The sequence below is a fragment of the Amyelois transitella genome, chromosome 17 (genome assembly GCF_032362555.1).
Source record: "Amyelois transitella isolate CPQ chromosome 17, ilAmyTran1.1, whole genome shotgun sequence".
Taxonomy (NCBI): Eukaryota; Metazoa; Arthropoda; class Insecta; order Lepidoptera; family Pyralidae; genus Amyelois; species Amyelois transitella.
In genome coordinates this window covers 5,689,603-5,713,084 of record NC_083520.1, presented here as the reverse complement: position 1 = coordinate 5,713,084, position 23,482 = coordinate 5,689,603, and the positions used below count along the sequence as shown (strand labels likewise).

The following is a 23,482-nucleotide window of genomic DNA, read 5'->3' as shown; positions in this document are numbered from 1 at the left end:
TTGCTACCCATCGTCTAAAAGAAGAATCCCAAGTTTATAAGCCTATCCCTTAGTCGCCTTTTACGACATCCATGGGAACGAGATGGAGTGGTCCTATTCTTTTTTATATTGGTGCCGGGAACCATACGCCACCTATCTTACTTACCTACATAGAAATTGGAATAAAATCTTGAGCTTCAAAAATTACACTCAAGGGCAAATTACGAAAACCCCTGTGAATTCGCATATAACTATTAATTAAATCTTTGACTAATTATTAAGAAAAAAAATTGATGGTTTGATGGCTTTGATGGTCTTTAACAGGTTTGAAAAATAGTAGATTTGTGTCAAAAGGTGTTAACGCTTTTAAATGTATATTCATTTAAAAATGTTTTTATTATAAAATATTTTTGAGCCTTTTGGAGTGGAAACCTTGGCTTCGTGGGATCAAACTCAAACTCAAAATATTTTTTGCACAACTGTGTAGACGAGTGGATGGAAATACAGTATCAACAGTTTGCCCCTTCATGCATGCGATATGTTTTAGCATTGCTAATACTAATGTTAAAGTAACTAATGTTATGAAAATAATACAGACAGAAAAAAAATTAAGTTTAAACATAACATAGAATATTACTAAATTTTTATGCTTAATTTGTGCGGGGATCAAAATATTCAACAAAATTATAAAAAAATTACCTGGCAACCAAGTTTTGTATTTCTTTTTGAATATAAGCTTGAATGACAAATAATGGCCATCGGTTCATCAGCTTTTTACCGTTCTTCCCAAAGAGGCTGATCGAGGTAACCCGTTAATAGATATAATAAGCTTTAAATTACTATTACTACATGTAATAATAATTTAAATAATATATTGTACAAGTTATTGAAAATATTAGCTTGCCGTAAAAGGTCACTGAAAAAGCTTACTGTATTGTATATTAATGGGGTCTTAATGAGACGGGCCCGGGGTGAATTTTTTTTATACCAGTTTTTAACTTGGACCAAATCTCTAATAAAGTCGATAAACCTCTAAGAGAATCAATAGTTTTTGCGTGAAGCGAGTACAAACATTCAGATAGATAAAAATTCTATAAATCTAATTTATCGCTTCGGTTGGTTTAATGCAGATACCTTATATCGATTAGTACCAAAATCTTTCAAGTACAGAACAGTTAATTACTGTTTTATTGAGTTATGATATTATTCTATTCTATGTATGAATATTTAGGGGTAGGCAAAAACTCCATCTTATATATTTACTCCGCCTATGAAGAATTTTTAAAGGCCTATATATTCATTTAACCTATGCTCAACTCTGATAGTCCAATAGCCTTGCATGATAAAAACGGAGAATAATTAATTACAACACAAACATGTTTGAAAAAAAAATTAATATATTTATACAAAAATTTGTAATTTTAAACGTCAGATTTGTATCTTTTTTTAAGTAAATGAGGGTAGTAAAGTTAGGTTTGCTTAAGAATCACATTAACCTACAAGCATTTTTTAATAACTGATACGAGTAGAGAATAAATACTCGTATATACCTCAACAATTAATATAACATTATGGAAGATTTTCAGAGAAACGCTCACAAAAAACACCAAAGATATTACTGCGCAATTTGTGACATCTATACTAATTCAGACAAACAGTTAATTGACCATTTACAAGGTGTACGACATCTGCAAACCAAAATCAAACAATCCGACGCTGATCAGAATTCGAACAATTCCAATAAGAACTTCGACACAACATTGTATGTTCCAGTATTCATAGTTATTATTATATCAGTCTTTATCTTTTTTTATGCGATTCTGAGGTTAGGCTTTTGATAACTACAGCAATTAATTACCGGCATAAAATCAATTTAACAGGGCCTTAAATTTCGCGCCATAATTTTAATTGGCGGAGAAGTCGTTCCCAAGCGTTCACGGCTTCTATGCGCACGAACGAACGCGCAGAACAATGAGGTAGCAGCCATTTTATGTCGGTGTCTAAGAAAAACATAATTCGAATGGCCAATCTTAATAAAATTGTGTAATTAGTGATATAATTTATGTGTTTTTGTACACGATACTATACTTAGGCGTTCCGTTACAAATGTAAGTAGATTCTTAGTATTGCTATATATATCTACCGCGAGAATAACATAAGCTCAATGAAACTAAAGATTTTGCATAAAAATCCCATAATATTAAATTTATAACTCATTCCTTTCATACATTATGATCCACCACCTCATTGAAACTCAACTAAGGTCTTTAATTTATAATTATATGTTTTTGTTAACGGGAGATATTTAAGCGATTTATCTATTGAAAAATTTGTCCTAATATTTAGCATTACGATATGACATAACTTTAACTAAAATTTTGGATAAAGCGTAAAAACTCGTGTTGTTTACATTAGTGCAGTAGTGGTCACTAAATTACTTGTCGCATAACAACCGGCGTCGCGCAGCCTCGGCTTGAAAGTTGAGGACAAAATTCAATAACGAATTGGCCATTTTATTGATGGCCGGGGGGGAGGCTGGGTGGAGACAATCGGTTGGTGAGCTTCCGCCATTTAATATTTTGTTGTTAAAATTAATTTCGCTTTCAGATGTTCTTGTTTACACTTTCGTACACACATCAATGTTGAGTTGTTATGTTTCAAATAGTTATAACTATATGCATTCACAAATAACATGAGATAAGCGCGCTTGTGTTAGATAGGTACTGAGTAGATATACATTGTTAGTGTTTAGTTTATAGTCACTTTTGCTTTTACTTACATGTTAATTAAAACATTCAGTGTATTCATTTGTTTCTGTTATTTTTTTTATTTCTCAGTCAATGGCCCAAATGCGGTAATGTGTACTCTTATTATAGTAAGTGTATATCAAAATAAACAGATAAAATTGTTATGCTCTTAAGCACGCCATATTATATACCTATTAAGTTATGAATCTACGAACATTGTAAAAAAAATTGGAGGAAAATCTTACCTTTTTTTTGTTATAGGTAGTTATATAAATATGTAACCGTATCAATAATATTATTTTAATGTTTCTTTTTTTATTATATTGATTTTTATATTATTGAATTGCCTATAGGAGATAAATAAATTTGTTTTTGGAATATTTTGCAGACTTTTTTTAACTTACCGAATTATTTAATAAACTATAAATACTGAATTCTGGTATGAAGTACTTGCAAGTAAACTATTTAGTGCTTTTTACATTTTTTCAATACGCAAAACAATGTAAGACATTCCAATAAGAATAATATTGTATGAATTAATAATATCAACACTTTCACTAAATTCAATATAACTCCCTATGAAGTAATTAATTCGCAAAATAAATCATATAAGATCGTACACAAAATTATATTTTACTTAACTATAATTTATAAATTTTACTTAGCCTCTAAATGAACCGAACGAAGACTTTTGTGCCTCCCAAAAGACGTCATGTTTTGGGAGGAACCGGAAACTGATTGCAGATCCGTCCGATCTGAAACAAACCATAAAGTTAATTTTCGCAATCATATTTCTTGTTGGTAATAAGTTGATTTTTTACGAAAAGCTGTCAAATGAAAAGAATAGTGTCAAACTGTCAAAAAAAGTACTTTTTCGATGCCTGGCTGGCTCCTGGCGCTGGCGCAGTCCAATAATTTTTATTGATAAATTGTTAATTTCCTATCTACTGTATTATTTTACTGGTATTTTAATTTTAGTAAACAATATTGACTAAAAATCATAACAGAGGTAAATATCTTACTAGTGTCTTATTTTCATACAATTTAAAATAAAAAAAAAACAAAGCTTAATACAGTATTCTCTTATGACACTGTTTCTACCTATCCTATTAATACAAGGCCTTCCTTTCCAACTTCTTGTATATATTTCCTTGGTGCATCTTCTTTCAATCATCCTGTCCAAATTATATTCATCTTAAAGTTACAAAAATATCAGAGCATTACTTTTATAAATCCTCATGACGCTGATCCAAACACTCAACCTGTGCATATAGATTTAAATTATTTATTATAAATCACAAATGAGACCCAGTATAAGTACCCTTAAATTTACTGTTTAGTTTATGATTTAGAACAGTTTTTTCTCTAATTCTAAACATGTCTGTGTCATTTGTAATTATAATAAATATTTTAAATCATATACAGACATAATAATCTTGTCATTATAGTTTTATTATGGTAGGTATTATGATTCAAATAGTGATAGGTTGCTAGCCCAGGGCTTTAAATTAGAATCCCATGTTTATTAGCCTTTTTTTAGTCGCCTGTTACAACATCCATAGCAAAGAGATTTAATGGTCCTAATCTAAAGTTTCCTGAGAACCACACAAGTTTTATGTTTAAAAATACAGGATAATAATAGCGTGATAAGGGAATAGTTAGATGTGAATGTGAGTGTAAATAGCCATAGAAATAGAAAAGGAATGAAAGAAGTTTCATTAAGGACATATACAAGGAGAATATGAAAGGGAACATAGGAAGTGCAAGCCTAAAGGAACATACCTTGATCAAATTGGGAATGTTCTGGCAAAAATGTAATGTATGGGCAAAGCCAACAAGTATGCAGAGATCAAGTGGAAAGATGTAGTCTCTGCTTATCATTCTGGAAAAGAGGTGTCATTTAATTAGACTAGATATTATTTAATATGAATGTTATTATACTGTGTCAAAATTTTATTAGAACTCTTTGTTATTTGTAAAGCTAGTTTAGCAACATTAACAAACAAACTGACAGGCAGTATTAAGTGCACCTTTTGGAACTTCAAGGCTCAAAAAAGTTTTACATTAATATCTATATATGTTAAGACATAATATTCTGACTACTCCCACAGGTGGCAGCAGCTGAAAATGGGGGTGCATCAATCAGTCCACCATTAGTTTCCCGGCACACTGGGGCGTGGGCGTCGGGGGTGTGGCACGGGGCGTGGGGGTCCCCGTGCCGCCCCCCGGCGACCTACTCGCCACTATATCCATGTTCGAGCAGCAGATCAAAGCAGAGCCTATGAGGTAAGGAGGTTTGATGTCCTTTCATATAAATACAAAAATAACCCTGTAGCTATCGCTGTCACATTAAGTATGAGAAAATCCAATACCCAGAAATAGGGCCAAAAAATTTAAAAGGTACTGAAATGTTTCTTTTCATTTCAGTAGTTACTTAAAATTCTATAGCTTTATTAGATTCTTACTTGTTTTACATTGATAACTGACATTTCTAGTTAATTTAAATTATTTTCCTATTAGGTTTACAAAAAAATGTACAGAAACAACCAGTAAAAGGAAATATTATTATTCCTTTAAAAGGTCTCAAAACTATCTGCAAATATTATATGTTATTTTTACAGCTATTACTCTTCCCATCCTCACATACACTCCGGCCCCCCAACAATAGTCCGATCAGATTCTAATCATGCCATCATCAATATGAACCAACACCATGCACACCAAGAAGACTCAAAGGATAGCCTGATAGTACAACACCAAGTTCAACACCAACAGGAGCTAATGGAACAGCACCAACAAGAAATGCAGCAACAGGATGATGAGGTAAAAATTTGATGTGAGAGGCATATATCATGTGGGCCTGATGACAAATCTAAAACTGGGTAAACCTGGTTACAAAGGGCAAGTTCCAACTCAGCTTGTTTTAGTTATCCAATTGAGTAGCCTGAATGAGAAGATGCATTCAATGTGTTTCTATAAAAATAGAAATCAAAATTGATATTGTATGAGTTATTCAAAGACCCTCATCTTTCAATAGGGATGACGACAAGGTCTTAAAACAATATTAATTAGTTAATAACATGATATAATTCACGTAATTAAATACGTCATGTGAATTTTTAGTTTTAGTTTTGGCTGCCTTTTATATTCTTTCAAAGTACAATGGGAAAGTCCATTTAAAAAATTCAAAGTTATTTAAAAATCTATGTCAGAAGTGAATAAACAAACATATGGAATAACTTTTATTAAAGCATCATATCTATAAACGCAATAATAGAGGTAGCTGCCATACAAATAAAGTTCATGAAGCGAACAAAAAACTCAGTTGTGATGTCACACTTGACTGGCGTTTTGTAAGGGGCGTTTTGGACTAGTTCAAATAATGTGTTATGTTACTTCGTTTATCTCAGGTAGTTTATTGTTTATTGGTGCCATTATTTGACCAATTGTTTAGTTGTTGTGAAACTAAATTAACACCAATACAAAAAAAAATGTCATCATGCCTTTTATATTGATCAAAAGTTAGGTACACTTCTTAAAATTTAAAAGGGGCGGAAAAATAAGGCCTCTGAGCATATTAAAGTAAGTGTTGACAAATATTTTTTTAATTTTATTTATGCATACTCAATTTTAATTATTTTCAGTTGAGCTTCAAAGGAATGGATGATGAAGGTGTTGAAATGGATATGGATGGCAGGCAGTGTTCTCAGGTAAGTTATTAATTTTTATAACTAAGGCAGTTGAAGAGTTTAGAGTAAGATTTTATTTGAAAAGCTTACATGGCATGAAAAGGTCTTTTACTAAACCAAAAACTTCAAAACTGAAATAATATAAAAATGTATTTGTGTGCAGGGTTTGGGTGTCGACATGGGATCTGTTCAAACTAAAATGGAAGTTTCGAATGGCGGACAGGCAACACGTTCAAAACCACAAGCTTGTAAAGTAAGTGAAACTACGAAACAATATTAAAAGTCTTGTGAGGCATTTATGTAGAATAAGTTTTGAGTACTTTATATTACCAAAAAGCAAAAGAAAAATCTTCTCTTTTTTGTTACGAAAGTAGACAAAGGGTAAGCTTCTACACGGAGTGAATAAAATAACAAGACATTTTTATTATACATATAATGGTATCTCTATTTTCAGGTATGCGGCAAAGTACTGTCTTCCGCGTCATCGTATTACGTCCATATGAAGCTTCACTCTGGAAACAAGCCCTTCCAGTGTACTGTAAGTGTCCAATAAAATTTTCTAGATCTAATTCACAGAAAGGAAGGACAAAGGAAGAAAATTGTTTTCTTTTTTAAACCTTAAAAGTGAAACAGCTAAGAATTGTTTTTAGATTTTTCTAGCCTATAAGTATTACTATAATTTTTTTTCATTAGCCTCAAAGTAAGTTCATACTTGTGTTACGAGATACAAACTCAACGATACTATATTAATAATTTTATAATAAATACTTATATAGATAAACATCCAAGACCCAGGCCAATCAGAAAAAGTTCTTTTCGCATCATGCCCTGTCCGGGATTCGAACCCTGGACCTCCGGTGTCACAGACAAGCGTACTACCGCTGCGCCACAGAGGCCGTTATCTATACTAATACTAATATTATAAAGCTGAAGAGTTTGTTTGTTTGAACGCGCTAATCTCGGGAACTACTGGTTCGAATTGAAAAATTCTTTTTGCGTTGAATAGACCATTTATCGAGGAAGGCTTTAGGCTATATAACATCACGCTGCATCAATACTAAGGAGCGAAGAAATAATGGAAAATGTGAAAAAAAGAAACAACGGGGAAACTTATTCATCCTTGAGGGCTTCAATGGTGCCCAAAGTAACTATTCCACGCGGACGAAGTCGCGGGCACAGCTAGTATTTAATAAGACCATAGTCCATAATCGGATTATGTAAAAAGTTGAATTTGTGACTAGGGAAAAAGTACGATACTCACCCAAGTACATTTAGATCCGGGCCATAATTACGATGAACTTTGTTTTGTTTCAAGGTTTGCGATGCAGCTTTCTGTCGCAAGCCGTACCTAGAAGTCCACATGCGCACACACACGGGTGAACGACCTTTTCAATGTGATCTTTGCCTCAAGCGTTTCACACAGAAGTCCAGCCTCAATACGCACAAACGAGTGCACACAGGTGAGCGCATGTGCAAAAATACATTTTCTTTTTTTGAAACTTTTTTATTTCAATTTGGCATTGGCAGTTACAGAATACGATATTTGAATTGGGAAAAAGCGCAGAATTTATCTTAAAATATTTAGTAACAGCCAGTACTAAATGAATAAGTGTGACTGTATACATGTGTCAAAAAGTTATTAGTTCCCAGGCGGCCGAATTTGTTCTTAGCCAGAGTAGAGTTTAATTTCATTTCTAGTAAAATAAAAAATTTACTGAGATAATTGATCTCTTCATGACCGGAAAACTTTTTGACATTAATATTGTGATGGTGCGTATTAATTATTTGGGTTCAGAAATGCGATAAAGTGTTTGCTTTCATTCATGACGATTGGGTTGCGAGATCCGTAGATCTTGCGCAAACTTGTGATTGCTTGAATATTATTGTATCAGTTGCAGTTTTAATGTAATTTCCATATTATGAAAAAATTGTTAACATCATAATATTTAATATTTATTTATATTTAGGAAGCACCACTCCAGTAAGTATAGTGCTTCCTAAAGAAGATCGACTCTTTTAATCAAAAATATATTTTTTAAATGTTGATGGCAGGATTTAGCTAAGTGTATATCGAAAAGAACATCGTCCCAATGCAAAACCTACAGTCATATTTTGAAATAAAGGTGAAGGGTAAACAACTAATTTGAGTCGATTTTATTTGTGATTTTAAAACCCCCATCGACCCGAATCACGTTATAGTTTTATTTTTACCTTTAAATATATAAAGAAAGGGTTTTAAGTGTTATTTTTGTATATGGAAGTTACATTACCCTCAAAAATTTAAAAAGAAATTAAGTATAATCCCATGCTTTAGTACCATGAGGGGATTGTTTCCGAACTGATATGAAGTGATTGTATTTTTTATATTTTCAACAAACCTCCTCCTGTTTTCGCGGCACCGGATATTAAAATTATTTTGTTTTGTTTTCAATCGTTAGCGTGTCTTTCGCTTTTATCCTATTTTTACGCCCTGATATGTTTACAAGTACATATTTTATTATCCTATTTATTTTTAGTTTTTACGTTATTTTAATTTAATAAGTATGTATGTATATGTCCTGAGCTAGATCTGCTTTATCCTTACTGATAATAAAATTCGAGGATAGCTTAAGTTTGAATTTGAAAGCATGTTAATGTTTAATTTCTGTATTTGTAATACTTTATAATATATGTCATTAAATGTAAATTCTTAAATGTTTATCTCAATTATCTGAATAATGTGAAATACTTAGATACATTTTGTTTAATTTATATGAAACTGATCCTAAAATTATGAGGCCTCTGGACTTAGTAGCTGAAACACTTATTTAATTAGTATGTTATATATCGTATAATAACTTGGTATTATATAGTCGTTTGTAAGACACTGGTGCGACTCACAGTCCGCTCATCATCATAACACACTTGACAATACATATGCTTAACTTGCAAATTGTGAATAGTTTTTGAGTTGTGTCGTGCCTAATTCGAATTACATGAAATCAGGGCGTGAGGAAGGCTACACTGATGCAAGGTAAACAGGGGGAGGTGTAGGACTTACAATGGATAACATAGCACTCGAAACTAAGTAGTTTCTTTTACTAAATGGGTACGTCTACAATTTTGATACATTAGTTTCGCGAAAAGTAATCTAATATACGTCCATTGTGTACGTGAAGCTGATACAATAAAAAGATAACTGGTCTATTGTACGTCCTGAAAATGGCTAAAATGAAACAATGTGACGAGAGTGTGTTGTTGGAATGGCCTGGGTTCTAGATGAGCACATGCGCGCGTTGATGGTGAAGGACCGGCCCTACAAGTGCGAACTCTGTCAGATGCGGTTCACGCAGAGCTCCAGCCTCAACCGCCACAAGAAAATACACACGGGTGGGTTCTCTTTGCGTACCGCTCGTACCGCCCCGCCTATTTACTATCTAGATTCATAATACTATTTCGACCACCTCCCTCACGGCTCTTCAAGCCTTAATATTTATTTTTCTTAAGACCCATTTTGAATTGTGCAGAGTTTCGTTCAGAGAACTGCAGACGTGCCTTGCAAAGCAACCAAGAATCGGGCCTCTCAATGCGAAATTTGCTTGATGAGATTCAGTCAAAAATCAGCACAGAAAATTATATACCGGTGAATCCCTTTTATCTCTGACTCCTGCCTACTTGTGCGTGATGTTTATCCTTGAGGCAGAACGGTACCAACGAAACGAATACACCGCACAGCCTACCTCCCCCTGAATGTGTGTGAATGACTGTAGAATTCTTAACCGTTAGGCTTTAACATATTATTTGAGTGGGTGCAGCGTTGCTATATCGATACTCGTATACCTTATAGAGGAGCACAGACGAGCCCTGTTAGAGAAAGTGCGGCCGTACCAGTGCCACATCTGTTTTATGCGCTTCACTCAGAAGTCCAGCCTGGGCCGACATGGGAAAATACATACTGGTAGGCATTTTGCCCTAAAATCCTTAAGTAGACAATGAATATGTTAATTTAGAGCTCACGTTATTAGGCACTATCATGAATGGCAGTGCATCTGCAATCTGCATGGAGCAGACCGTTGTTGTAGCTGAACTTTGTTGGTATTTCTAGAGGAGCACATCCAATCGCTGATCAACAAAGTGCGCCCCTATCAGTGCGAGATCTGTGACAAGCGGTTCACTCAGAAGTCAAGCCTTGGCACTCATAAACGTATACACACTGGTGGGTCCCTTGATATCTCATTTTATTTTCATTCGGTTTCTTAGCCACAATCCGAGTCCTTACCCTATCGCTTCTAAAGCTTTAATTTTTTGCTGTTGTGGCTTTGATACCCGTGTTTTGTGAATAGTTTTAAGGGCTCCCAACTAAATTCAATAAATCACTTTGTATTCATTACGGTTAGCGATTTGGACGTGTTTATATAACTTTCGTTTTATTCATCCACTTCGAACGGTGACATGGTAGGTCGCACACGCTCAAAAACTATTCACAAACATAAGTAAGCATGTGAACGTTGTGAGGATTTTGGTTAAGTATAGTAGGAGAGAGAATGTCTGATGGACAAATAACGTGACCTAAATTCCCTCATGGTAGTGCACTAAAGTTAAATTGGTTATGCGTTGAAGCGTGAAGTAGTATTATTTGTCCATCGTGGTTTTGTTTTGTTTCTCTGTCCCCCCGTGTCCGTGCCGGCGGCGCAGGGGAGCGGCCGTTCCAGTGCACCGTCTGCCTCAAGTCCTTCACGCAGAAGTGCGCGCTCAATTTGCACGAAAAAATACATACGGGTTAGTAGCCCACATATATTTATTGCAAATATTCCTTTTTTCAAATATGAGTAGCGACAACTTGCGACTGGCCATGCCATCATTCCATTCCATTTATCGTTACGCTTCATTCCTTTTCCGTTGCCGCCTAACCCGTTGATTTACAAACTCCGTCTCGGCAGCTTTCATCTCGTCGCTTCCCACTAATATTCGATATTCATTTAATGCGCGCTTTTAAATACTTCTGCATCACCGTATTCCTGTCTTGTTTAATAAACCGGTTTTCCTTTTCATTTTGCATCATATCGCAGATTGTAGTTGTATCATTTTTATATTTCATCATTATTTCATAAATATTAATTCTTTCACAAAAGCGGTAATGCAATCGCCGCAGAGACGCATAATCGCCTCAGTGCCGTAAGCGGTGCTATCAAAATTGGGTTTTTTAATGGGTCCAATTGTCACTTTTGTGGCATGTCGCTTGAGATTGGCGGGGGCGGGCGACTGGCGTGCGCCAGATGCGTCGGCGACGTGCGTTACTCGCTTTTGTGTGTGCACTGGGCGCAGTGCAAGGGCGTCCTTTCACGTGCGGGCAATGCCCGGCGGCGTTCGCCCGCCGCCCCTACCTGGACATTCACATGCGCACGCACACAGGCGAGCGGCCGTATCAATGCGACGCGTGTCTGAAGCGCTTCACGCAGAAGTCCAGCCTCAATATACATAAACGGACGCACACAGGTGGGTCACAGTCGCAGGCCGGACTGGCCCCCCGCCCGCTCCCAGCTCTCTCTCTCCACGCGCACTGTCTCCTCCGATCGTAGTTAGCCATGCTCGTGTGTGACTAGTCGTTGTCTCGTGTTTTGTATCGCACGATTATGAGTAATGGAGCGGAGTTAGCGGCGAGCGGCGACCAGTCCGCGCCGCGACCTCCGTAGTGCGAGGGCGGCTAGCGTCCTTGCCGGCTGCCGCTGCTATAATATCTGTATTGGGCACCAGTCCAGGGGAGACCGTTCCAGTGCCTGTCGTGCCCCGCCGCCTTCACCTGCAAGCAATACCTGGAGATTCACACGCGCACCCACACCGGCGAGCGGCCGTATCAGTGCGACATCTGCCTGAAGCGCTTCACTCAGAAATCAAGCCTCAACATTCACAAGCGGACGCACTCAGGTACGTGCGGCTGTCGCGCTGCCGTATAGGGATGGATGAACGATATGTGGGCTACTATGAATGATGCCACAACGATAAGTGCAAGGGGCCGGGTCGATTTTAATGTAGTTTTAAGTTTAAATCTACCCAGATAACTATAGTACACAATAACGGTTTAACATCGAACAATCGTCACACAATATCGCAAATCCCATCCTTACGCATTTGCAGTAAAAACAATAACATTGACTTTAATTACCAATATTTAACCGATATCGTGTGCTACAACGGCTTATTCTATATCTTGGCTAGGCTCTATTGTCGGCCATTTGTATTAGTCGGGGGTTGTGCGTGCGCACGGGAAGTGAAGCCCCCCCTCGCTAACCTGAGTCCGTCCACAGTCCAGGGGCGGCCGTTCCAATGCCTGCAATGCCCGGCCGCCTTCACCTGCAAGCAATACCTCGAGATCCACAACCGCACTCACACGGGCGAGCGGCCGTACCAGTGTGACGTATGCCTCAAGAGATTCGCGCAAAAATCAACACTTAACATACACAAAAGAACGCACACAGGTCAGTCGTAGCGCTTCTGAATACCTATGTCATTTAATAATATGTACATCTAAAAGAAACCTTTTCGCGACTTTCATAAAAAAAATTAATCAAGTTTAATAAAAAAAAAAGTTACAAAACTTAATCTATCGAACAGTCTGAATTTTGTTGTAATAGGAATATAAATTTCTCTATCATTTCAATCTATGTGGCCCGCGTGCCCTTCGGCGAATTCCGAATACAAATTTCGGAACTAGTTTCGAAATAAGAATTTCTTTCCTCCTTCGAAATGTGAATCAAGTCATTAAAAGGTTTCGACCGTAGTTACTCGTATTTGTAATATAAATTTCATCATTAATTCTCATTAGCCAATCATATTTATAACAAAATTCATTATTTGGTAAATAGCTGAATAATAAGTTGTCGGTGCCATATCAGACTCACCTAAGCGAGTGAGTATTGACTTATGCTTAGTTTATTTATTGTAAGATCCAACTGATTTTTTCAATATGAATATTAACAACTACTTTTTTGTAATTATGTTTGTTTAGAAATTTTATAAGGACTTTTCACTTGCAATATGGAGTGTTAATATCAGGTTAATATTATCATTTTTTTACCTTATACAGCAGAGAATGTAATAAATAATCTGTATACTTGGATATCTAGAAAGATACCTATTTACTTGTCTGTAGTCTTTCGTATCCCATACACCATCGAAGTTAAATGATCGTTGTAAAACGTTAATCACTAATTAGAGTTAAACAAACGTCGTATAACTTAGTGCAAGGGCGGCCGTACCAATGCATGGAGTGCCCGGCTGCGTTTACATGCAAGCCTTACTTGGAGATACACATGCGCACGCACACGGGCGAGCGCCCCTTCGAGTGCGATGTGTGTTACAAACGCTTTACGCAGAAATCGACGCTCAACATACACAAGCGAATCCATACCGGTACGAGGCCAATCCAATACTTTATACGCTTTGGTATTTAAATGCCTGAAAAAAAACTGTTTTCTTTATTAAAAGGCATTGGCACTTCATAATTAATTGCTTTTTGCAAATTAAACATAGTTTTTGAAGCTAGTTTATAGTATTATGGTATTGATTATGGTATTAATGATTGTCCAAATAAGCACATTCTATACATACATTTAATCTTTCAAAAATATTTCACATATTTAATTCACAACTAGTTAGTTCTATATTAAAAATTTAATTTAATTCGATTACATCACACACACTTAGGTGAATTTTTATTTTAAAGTAGATTTTATTTTCGCATAAAATACACTTTTGTACTATAAAAGAAGCTTTAAATTACACTATTTTTGTTTTGTTGTGCCATTTCAGTTGTGAATATAATAAGAGGAAGATTAAGCGTATAGGTAGTAAGAGAGAAGTTTGGTTTTTGAGATTGCCTAATCTGCTACAGTGTGAAGCTGAGTATTTGAAACTGATCTAACACCGAATAGAGATCGTATGAGCAAAACTAGAATGAGCCCACTAATCGAATCTATTTTCGCAGTTTGCTTTCACTACCGGTAGGCAATTATATCTCACATAACTTTGCGCTACAAAAATTTAAAGTAAAATAAATTAACTAATTGTTTTTTATACTTAATTTTTTCTTGTGACAGTAATGTTCGTGATGATAGCTAAATTTGATAAATTTAAGCATAAATATATGCATATATATTTCTCATTTTTGGGTAATAAAGCCTACTCTTATTTATGTCGATAATGAGGCCAATAATATATTCAGATAAGCGATTTATGTGAATATAATTGCCTAAGAGAAAATAGTTAAGAAGACGGCAAATTGTGATAACAGGATCACTTATCATTCTGAACTTAAAGATGTGGCACCGACAACTGTATTTTTAATTATTTCACCCGCTGCATCACCACTTAAGTTTCAGTATTCTACGTTTATTTTAATTTCCTGGCTTACGTTCATTAATTTCAGATCGCCTCATTATCTAATTGCATCTTGCCGTCTTTCTAACATTTGCTTTCATTTGCTTCCTCCATTTATTTTTTATTTGTTTTTAGTGTTTGCCTGATTTTTTCTTCCATTGTCGACTACATTCTAACATGAAAATCGCATTGCAGGTGAACGTCCATACGCTTGTGATATTTGTCAAAAACGATTTGCTGTGAAGAGCTATGTAACAGCCCACAGGTAGGCGCAATATTAATGTTAAATAAATTGAGCATCTCATTTCCGAAGATTATATGTACTTATATAATAATAAAAAATGTTAGCACAGGTCTCATACTATGTAAATAAGCAAACACTACTCGATCTTAAAAACTATTTCACAGAATATGTAATGTTCAAAAAACCACTTTCTAGAAATGCCCGTCTGGTTTGGCAGAATATATTTGGATTATGTAGGCAGATAAAGTAACACGTACGTGTTTTCAGATGGTCCCACGTGGCAGACAAACCGTTGAACTGCGATCGGTGCTCGATGACGTTCACCAGCAAGTCTCAGTTCGCGCTCCACATCCGCACGCATTCCGCCGGCTCCTGCTACGAGTGCAGTGTGTGCGGCAGGACCTTCGTGCGAGACAGCTATCTTATACGGTATATATACACACAATCAACATCTTAATAGAAGGTTCTCGAAGTGTGAGTGGTGAGTGCACCCGAAAGGTCGTGGTTCGCCATGAATGGCATCGTATCACCGAACTCTTCCCTTGAACTGTTCCTTATTAACGACCACGACCACTCTGTCAAAAGTGAAACGACTTGAAGAAGGTTTCATGTGGCATACAAAGCTACCTTGCGTTCCTTTCTTACTTTAAATATAAATTATAATCATCATCAGTTCCTATAAAACAGGTTAAACATTTAATACAAATTTGACAGGCAAATTATATAATACATAAATACATATATACGGGACAATAATAATGCACATGTACATTTTCGAACCCCATAATTAAGTGCGTCTTATGGAACGATGTTATCTTTGCCTACCCTTCCGGGAAAGAAGCGTTATGTTATATATCACTACCCGCTTCGGTTTTGCACAGGTAGAATTTAAAGAACTTTCTTAGAAAACCCTATTTCCAACATTTCAAACAGGAACAAAATCCGTCTACAACTTTTAGAGAAAATAGGGGGACTTTAATTTATAATATGTAGTGAAGTGATATTGATATGTAGTGATTTAAATTAAACCATAAACTTTTTAATCAGTTATAGTTTGTATTATGTTACCAGCATATAACATGTAAAATATACCTCCCCAGACACCACAACCGCGTTCACCGCGAGAACCATAGCAACATGTCTGCAAACAGCATCGGCACCATCAACAGCGTGGCGACTAATACCAACAACTCCAACAGTAATTACGACTCGCCCGGCGTGTGTGACTTAAGGTGAATATTATATGAAGGACTTTATTTAATAACTGGCTGCTGCCCGTGACGACGACCGTCTTAAATCTCTGTTTAAGCTGATTTATTAATTGCACTAATTTAACAGCGATTATAATAGGTTCATCATAATTAGAAATTTATTACTGTACTGTATTACTTTATACTGTAAAAGACACATCTGCATATCCTTACAACTTTCGCCTAAGGGTTAGAAAATATCCATGTGTCCAATCCAATGTCCCGGGTTGTGAGTGGATGTGGTTTCTGTGGCAAGCATGTTTTTTTCTTTATTGGTTTACAAACGGTGTTACATTAAAGTTATCATATACAGTAAAACTGTAAAACAACACAGCAACGCAACGTAAACGCAGGCAACTGTATTATCTAACATTGAGTGTGCTGCAAATTCATAACAATATTGTTTGAATGCGCTAATCTCAGGAATTTCAAATTGAAAAATTATTTTTGTATTGAATAGACCATTTCTCGAGGAAGGCTTTACGCTATTATCATATGGAACTATAAGGAGCGAAGAAATAATGGAAAATGTAAAAAAAAGAGGAAAATTATAAATCTTTGAGGGCTTTAATGATGCCCAAATTAACTATTCCACGCGGACGAAGTCGCGGGCACAGCTAGTACTTGATATAATGAAAATATAATATATTATAAAAAATTCAAAAGCGTGATGAAAAAGGGAACTTAAAAAAATGGCAGTACCTTAACATGTATAAAGTATTATTTGTGTTGACGGCTACATAAGGATATATTGTAAAGTAGACCGTGGTATAAATGATGTTAAGGAAAAGGCGGAAAGTGGAAGTCAAATAGATTTTTATAGAATAGATTCACGACTTACGACGATAATTTATACGAAGAAAACAGTTTACGACGAACTCATTATAGCGAAGACTTGATCAATACAAAAATTATAATTCACATCCATGCAAATAATAAAATGGTAACTAACTGATGTATGTTTAAGATATTGTAAGTACAATATAGTGATAATTTGGCTATAAGCCAGAGACAAAGTGACTAAAGAAGGCCACTCTGTTACCACATAGTTATGTGTGCTCCTCTAAGATATCATTTAAACGGCGTTTCTCAATGTTTCTCGCCGCATTTTCTGTTTCTATATATATATTTTTATATTTTTGGTTTATAAGGAAATAACTAATTGAAACGAATTTATTTGTAGCTTCGTGCCCATGGTGAATCGTTACATGACGTCGCAGGGTACGCAGGTGTCAATGCAGGACAGCAAGATGTCGGCCATGTCTCCACAGTCCATCGCTTCCATATGTAAGTGTAGTTTCTCACTTATAACCTCTATTAACCTATAGTTATTTTAATAATGTTTAACGTCATCAAGTGGATAGTCTGTCATTAATCATTAAAAGTGATACCTTATATCCTTTTTTGAAAATAAATTCAATTTAATGAATATTAACAGGGGAACCAAGCCAGTTTAGAATAACCGCTGTAGCAAAAGCTGACAGTGCTTATTCCCTTAGTTTCCTCTTTTATTACAACAAAACGAAAACTAGTATTTAAACTTTAAGACCACACCAATTTTTTTTGTTTGCCGTACTATAATTGTAATCCTGCATGTTGTAACAAATGAGTGATTTGATTGATTGATGTTCCAGCTTCGCCCCCTCCCCCGCACACGCCCACCCCGCAGCCGCAGATGTCGGGACAAATGCATCTCGCTGACTGATCAGCCCAGGTTGGTTGAATTTTTGTCATTGCTTATTTTTTTATCCACTTTTTCCATTCAATCCATATATAGCAACAAAAAACGACAGGTTTTGGCATAAAGAATATTATAAAGGAAAAATTAAAGAAAATCCAAAACTTCAAAAGTGATAGTGGCAACTTTTTTTGGAATATGGAATAAATTTTCTGGAAGCTCCGGAAGTCCCCGCGAAAACTTGTTTGTCAACTTGTACCAAGTACTTTTTCCTCCTAGCGTAGGCCCGGTTGTAACATGATCCTGGATTGGATGTAGTCAGGTATTTATAGGAAGCGACTTCCATCTGGCTTCCGCAACCTTTGCCAGGGAACCTAAGTCATATTGGATCTGTGGGCACGGCAGTGTCGCCAAGTCGAGCATGAATCATCATGGTTACACATTCAGTTGTATGAATGTGCAAGTTTCCTTACGATGTTTTCTCTCATCGTAAGATCTCATCGTATCATATTGAGCTGTAGTATAAGAATACACTTTTTTTTTTGACTTATTCAAAATTTTCTTTATAAATAGAATAAAAAGTTTTGTAATTATTTTTGAAAGGATAAACCCTGCAATCGATATCTTTCTTTTTTTGAAATCGGTTCACCTTTCGGTAAACCTCCGAAGTGTAAAAAGTGTTTATTACACTTCCTGAAAACCGCATCAAAATCGGTTCAGCGAAACGCGAGATAATCGCGGATAAACATACACACATACAGGTCAAACTGAGCACAACCTTTTGAAAGCGGTTAAAAACATTTTAAATTTGCAACAAATGAATATAATTTTGCCAGCAGGTCTCGGTTGAGCATCTAGCATCCAGAGTGCAATAACATTGGGCGGCCATCGCCTAGAGCAGCTAATAGTAGAGAGAGACGCAACTCCCAAGTCTTCAGCATGGACTCATGCACAGATTATATTATATTTTCACATAATTTATTTATATTCAGTGTTTTCGTTCGTCGGCCGCGACGTTTGCAGGGAGAGTCGTTTGCTTGTGGAATCCCTCGAAACTAAAAGGTGGACATCACAATAAAAGTAGTGTAGTCGAGTAGCGGTACCGCCTATGATATGCATTGTGATTTTATACCCACAACTGTGATTTATCTATACCATCACATAATTATATTAATTCGCGTGGTGGCGTTCATAAATCGATACTTAAAACTCTCATCATTTTAGATTGTAGGCCTAAAATTTTTGATCTCATATTCTAATTTGCTTAGTGATAACTTTGGAATCGTGTGGTATATCCGACTTGAAATTCTAAATTTAATGTTCGTCATTCGCATGTCATACCTATTCTCATTAGACGTAGTGAATAACAATATCTTATTGCGATGCTTTAACTTAGATCGTGTCAGTGTATATGGAGTTCATAATTTTATAGAACTGTTACCAATGAGAGGTAAAGTATTTTGATCACTGAGAAATTTTAAAGGACTCTAACTTCATAATTCATAATTATCCATAAGAATGCTTTAAGGTTCTGGTTCATAGAAGAGTAATAATAATGAATAAGTACAAATAACCCATAATTCGCAGAGTCCTGAGAGGCAATATCGAAAGCTTCACAAAATTAATAACTTTAATATGATGTTTATTGGAGTAATCCAGAGAAGTGCCTGTTGCAACATAAAATTGGCAATATTTTTTAATCGTACTACGTTCGTAATGAATATTATGTTTAGTGTTCAATGTGTGTGTCATCGGGCTAAGGAAAGCAGCGAGCGGCGGCGCGGCGCGGGGGGCGTCCGCCGCCGCGCCGCCGGGCGTTACCATTTGTGAAGCTTCTTACTAAAACTTTGTGTGCCTTCTAGCGGATAGCGATATTAGGCAATATCAATCATACTAACACCACTGGTTAACTTCATTATTTTTTCTTATTTCCGAATAAGCGTTCATATTAAGTGTACTCTCATGTAAACCATCGTAATTATACGGCGTATATATTATTACCATTTCGAATAGCAGTATACATGTTAGATCGTATTTTTGTAATATGCAATCTTTGTTTCCATTACTGTTTTCGAATAATATTAATACGAATAGTGATATAGCGCAGTAGTCTTCCAATACCTTGAGACAGAGTGCACGACGTGAGAGCAAGTGCACGTGTCCGCTTCAGGGGTTCCTTATGGTTTGCCATTATTGATATCAAAGATAGATTGGTGCCATTTCCATGTAAATGATGTGGTAAAGTAAGTTTAGTTAAGCCTGCAGGTCAGGGTAGAACTGGAAATAAAATATTGTAAGTAAATCTTCGCTATGTGCTGGTTGGCGTTACCGGCGCTTCTTATCGTTTCGTTAACTTACCGCGTGTGAATTTTATACGCTATTTGTTTTATTTCCATCTTGTGTGTGTCCATGTGCTGGGGCAAATTGTAAATATTGGTAGGGTTTATTTATTCAAGTATATCGGAAAAGAGTTGAAATTCAAAATTAAATGGGATGTATGATTTGTAGAACGGTCTCACTCTACGATTTTAATAATAAAGATATCGAACTGAAAAGAGAACATAATTGGAGTAAATGTTAGAATATTTAGCGCAGAACTATACTTTGGGTACTATGTACTAATAAAATCAAAATTTCCTTGTAGATGTACATACGTATACATATTACATATAATAATATATACATATGAATGTTGTTTGATAGTCCTCAATATTTTTTTATATTTTGATAGTTCTGTATTTGAAAGAAACACGAAAAAATAGGCCAACGTCTCATTTATCATTTTAAATTAATAAATAATAAAAAAATATGTACACGATATTTTAAGATAAAATAATATGACGGATGCATTTAGTTGCCCAGAGAAGTAGAAATTAAATCGCGTTTTTTCAAATTCTTAATCTGTTAGTAAGATTCATACCAAGCCATTGATAACAGTATTATTTAGACAAACTAGAACTTGAGTTTAACAAGTAGTATAAACTCAGCTACCATTATGAGAAATCACCATAAAATTGAACCATAGTTTATCAATAGTTTGTAACAACATTGGTGAGCACCACTTTTAGGTGCTTGTCAGTGCTGATACCGTATTATCCATAGATATATTATGAATGGAAATAGAAACACCAACATAGTGAACTAGGTACATATAATAAAGTATATAAATATATATATTACCCTTCGCCTTTCCATTGGCTCGATGGTGGTGATTGTTTCTTTATTGATTCTATTATTAGTAGGTAATATATTTTTGTTATAATATGTTCTGTCTTTATAATTGTTTTTCTTTATTAGAAACATTATTCTATCGTTGCTTCACCCTGGTCGGGCGAATTGGAAAGGGGGAAGGCAATTGATCCTTGTATTGATCACGAAATAATAATAGCGTTTTGCTTTCAAGAGTGTGATTTTCAGCTCTTGGCTTACTCTGACTTATTTCGTGAACAATAGGGGTAAATTAAATACAGTGAAGAACCACGAATATAATTTTATTAACGCAATTAAGAGCGTGGTGGGCAAGATGTAGGTACACGCTGAAATACCTACGATTGCTAATTTCGCAAAATCGTCACGCTATCTAGTATCAAAATTATTTTGTGGACCTTCACTGCCCCAACTATTTTACATACCGATGTTAGTTAACTATATTTAGAAGTAATACTGAGCCATTACATTACGTAATCATAAAGTGGTAACTATGTATTTCCCCTTACTTATTTTCGACCGTAGAAAAGACTGAATTACTTTAAAAGGAAAGGAATTCACGTTATAAGAATACTCAACTATTGGCAGTGAAGTTTGTGTTGATTATGTTAACCACCTTAGCGGTTGTGGTGTCGGACCAACCATGTTTTGGAAATTCAGTTTGAGAAATCGTACATATCCTTACCCGTGAATGTTATTGTATACTATCCCCTTGTCAAGGCAGGCTACTAGTCTAGGGCAGCGTGCGCGCCGCCGACCATTTACACTTGATCGTGGTAGTTTTATGAGCAAATAACAGTGAGCCTTGTGTAATCATAATGTCTAAGGTACATAAATATTTAGTTATATTGTATCGTTAGATTTACGCGAACTTCCGCTTTGCCAACATATTACGTTGCTTACATTATAATCATACGAGAGTACAGCCTAAGGATTTTAACTTTTTTTTTATATACTGAGAGCTATTTCTAAGTCACTGATTTTTATACGGTTGTATTGTATATGCTAACCAAATTATATTACTGGCTATGAGCCATTATTATTAACCAAGTTTTGGAGTTATTTACATCCCTTTAATTGCTAATTTTTTATTGAAATTTCAATAAGCAAACATCATGGCATGATGATATTGCGGTCATTTAGTTATAGCTCTTCAGAGTTTTAATGACCAATATTTTAATTAAAATACATCTGTTTACTTTTATTGTTAAAATTTTTAGGCTAGTTTATATTTCAAATAAGTTAGATTTGTTAATTGTGGTGTATTATTGCACGCGAGTATAGCTCTTACGGCCTCCTTTACAGATTTATATTTATTTGTTTTAGTCTAAAATTATTGTGATAAAAATATTATTATTGGTTTGTTTATCTTGTATGAAAATTATCTTATTGTTTTTGTTGATACTTTGAGTATTCTACTATACAGTGACGGAGAAAGGTAAAGACAGGGGCTGTAAGAGCCTTTATGTAGTCAGCATTATGTATATGCTTTAATGTGATTTTTTAAATGTACTCTTTATTATAGTCTCATCATTCAATATTATTAGCGAACTAACAGTGTTTCTAATTTTTTTCAGTTCATAGTGATTTATATTGAGATCAAAATAAATACAGAGTTTATTTAATTTTATGGAAAATATACATTGTAAAATTATTCTTTAGTGCTCGTTTGCAGAGCTCTATTAAAAAAAGAAACTATATGAATGCAAAATAACAAGTCACGATTCTTTTAGAAGTCGCCATGTAGTGGAGAAAAATAAACGTGCCATGATATTTGTGGCTAACAAGTTTGTTTCTTTTAAACAACCTGAACCCCTTTTAAGTTATAAGTGTTTCATAAATACATACGTAAACACATCACGTCTATTATACCTTACGAGGTGGACAGAGCCAACGGTCTCGAAAAGACTGAAGGCCATGTTGAGCTGAAGAGAGGAGTTTAATGATAGAATCTAGAATCTGACAGTGACAAGTTAGCACAGTGCTTAGAAGAATTAGTGTGAATTAATAGAAATCTGATTAGTTTTATAATCTGCACGGGAAGATCAACTATTTATGTGTGCTATAAAGGTATAAACACAACGCAAAACTTAAATAAAATAAATACATACATACATACAATCACGACTATATCCCTTGCGGGGTAGACAGAGCCAACAGTCTTGAAAAGACTGATAGGCCACGTTCCGCTATTTGGCTTTAAGATAGAATTGAGATTCAAATAGTGACAGGTTGCTAGCCCATAACCAGAATCCCAAGTTTATAAGTCTACCCCTTAGTCGCCTTTTACGACATCCATGGGAGAGAGATGGAGTGGTCCTATTCTTTTTTCT

The 23,482-nt window shown here is 35.4% G+C and overlaps 1 protein-coding gene across 18 annotated transcripts; it reads left to right on the top strand.

Moving 5' to 3' along the window:
- The first annotated feature begins 1,889 nt into the window (after positions 1–1,889).
- Positions 1,890–22,936, top strand: LOC106142238 (zinc finger protein ZFP2). Of its 18 annotated transcripts, none has more exons than XM_060948688.1 (21): positions 1,890–2,087; positions 4,838–5,012; positions 5,348–5,549; positions 6,371–6,436; positions 6,579–6,668; positions 6,870–6,953; positions 7,731–7,875; positions 9,674–9,784; positions 10,242–10,352; positions 10,500–10,610; positions 11,090–11,173; positions 11,720–11,890; positions 12,149–12,319; positions 12,700–12,870; positions 13,634–13,804; positions 14,966–15,035; positions 15,282–15,443; positions 16,115–16,246; positions 17,448–17,551; positions 17,899–17,978; positions 18,782–22,936. In XM_060948688.1, the coding sequence occupies exons 2-20, from the start codon at positions 4,978–4,980 to the stop codon at positions 17,967–17,969; spliced, it is 2,262 nt and encodes a 753-aa protein (XP_060804671.1). In that variant the 5' UTR covers positions 1,890–2,087; positions 4,838–4,977; the 3' UTR covers positions 17,970–17,978; positions 18,782–22,936. The 18 variants fall into 18 exon arrangements, with proteins under 18 accessions (XP_060804671.1, XP_060804670.1, XP_060804674.1 ...); XM_060948687.1 differs by having other exon boundaries at positions 18,779–22,936; XM_013343932.2 differs by having other exon boundaries at positions 1,891–2,087; positions 11,807–11,890; positions 18,779–22,936.
- Positions 22,937–23,482: the final 546 nt, after the last annotated feature.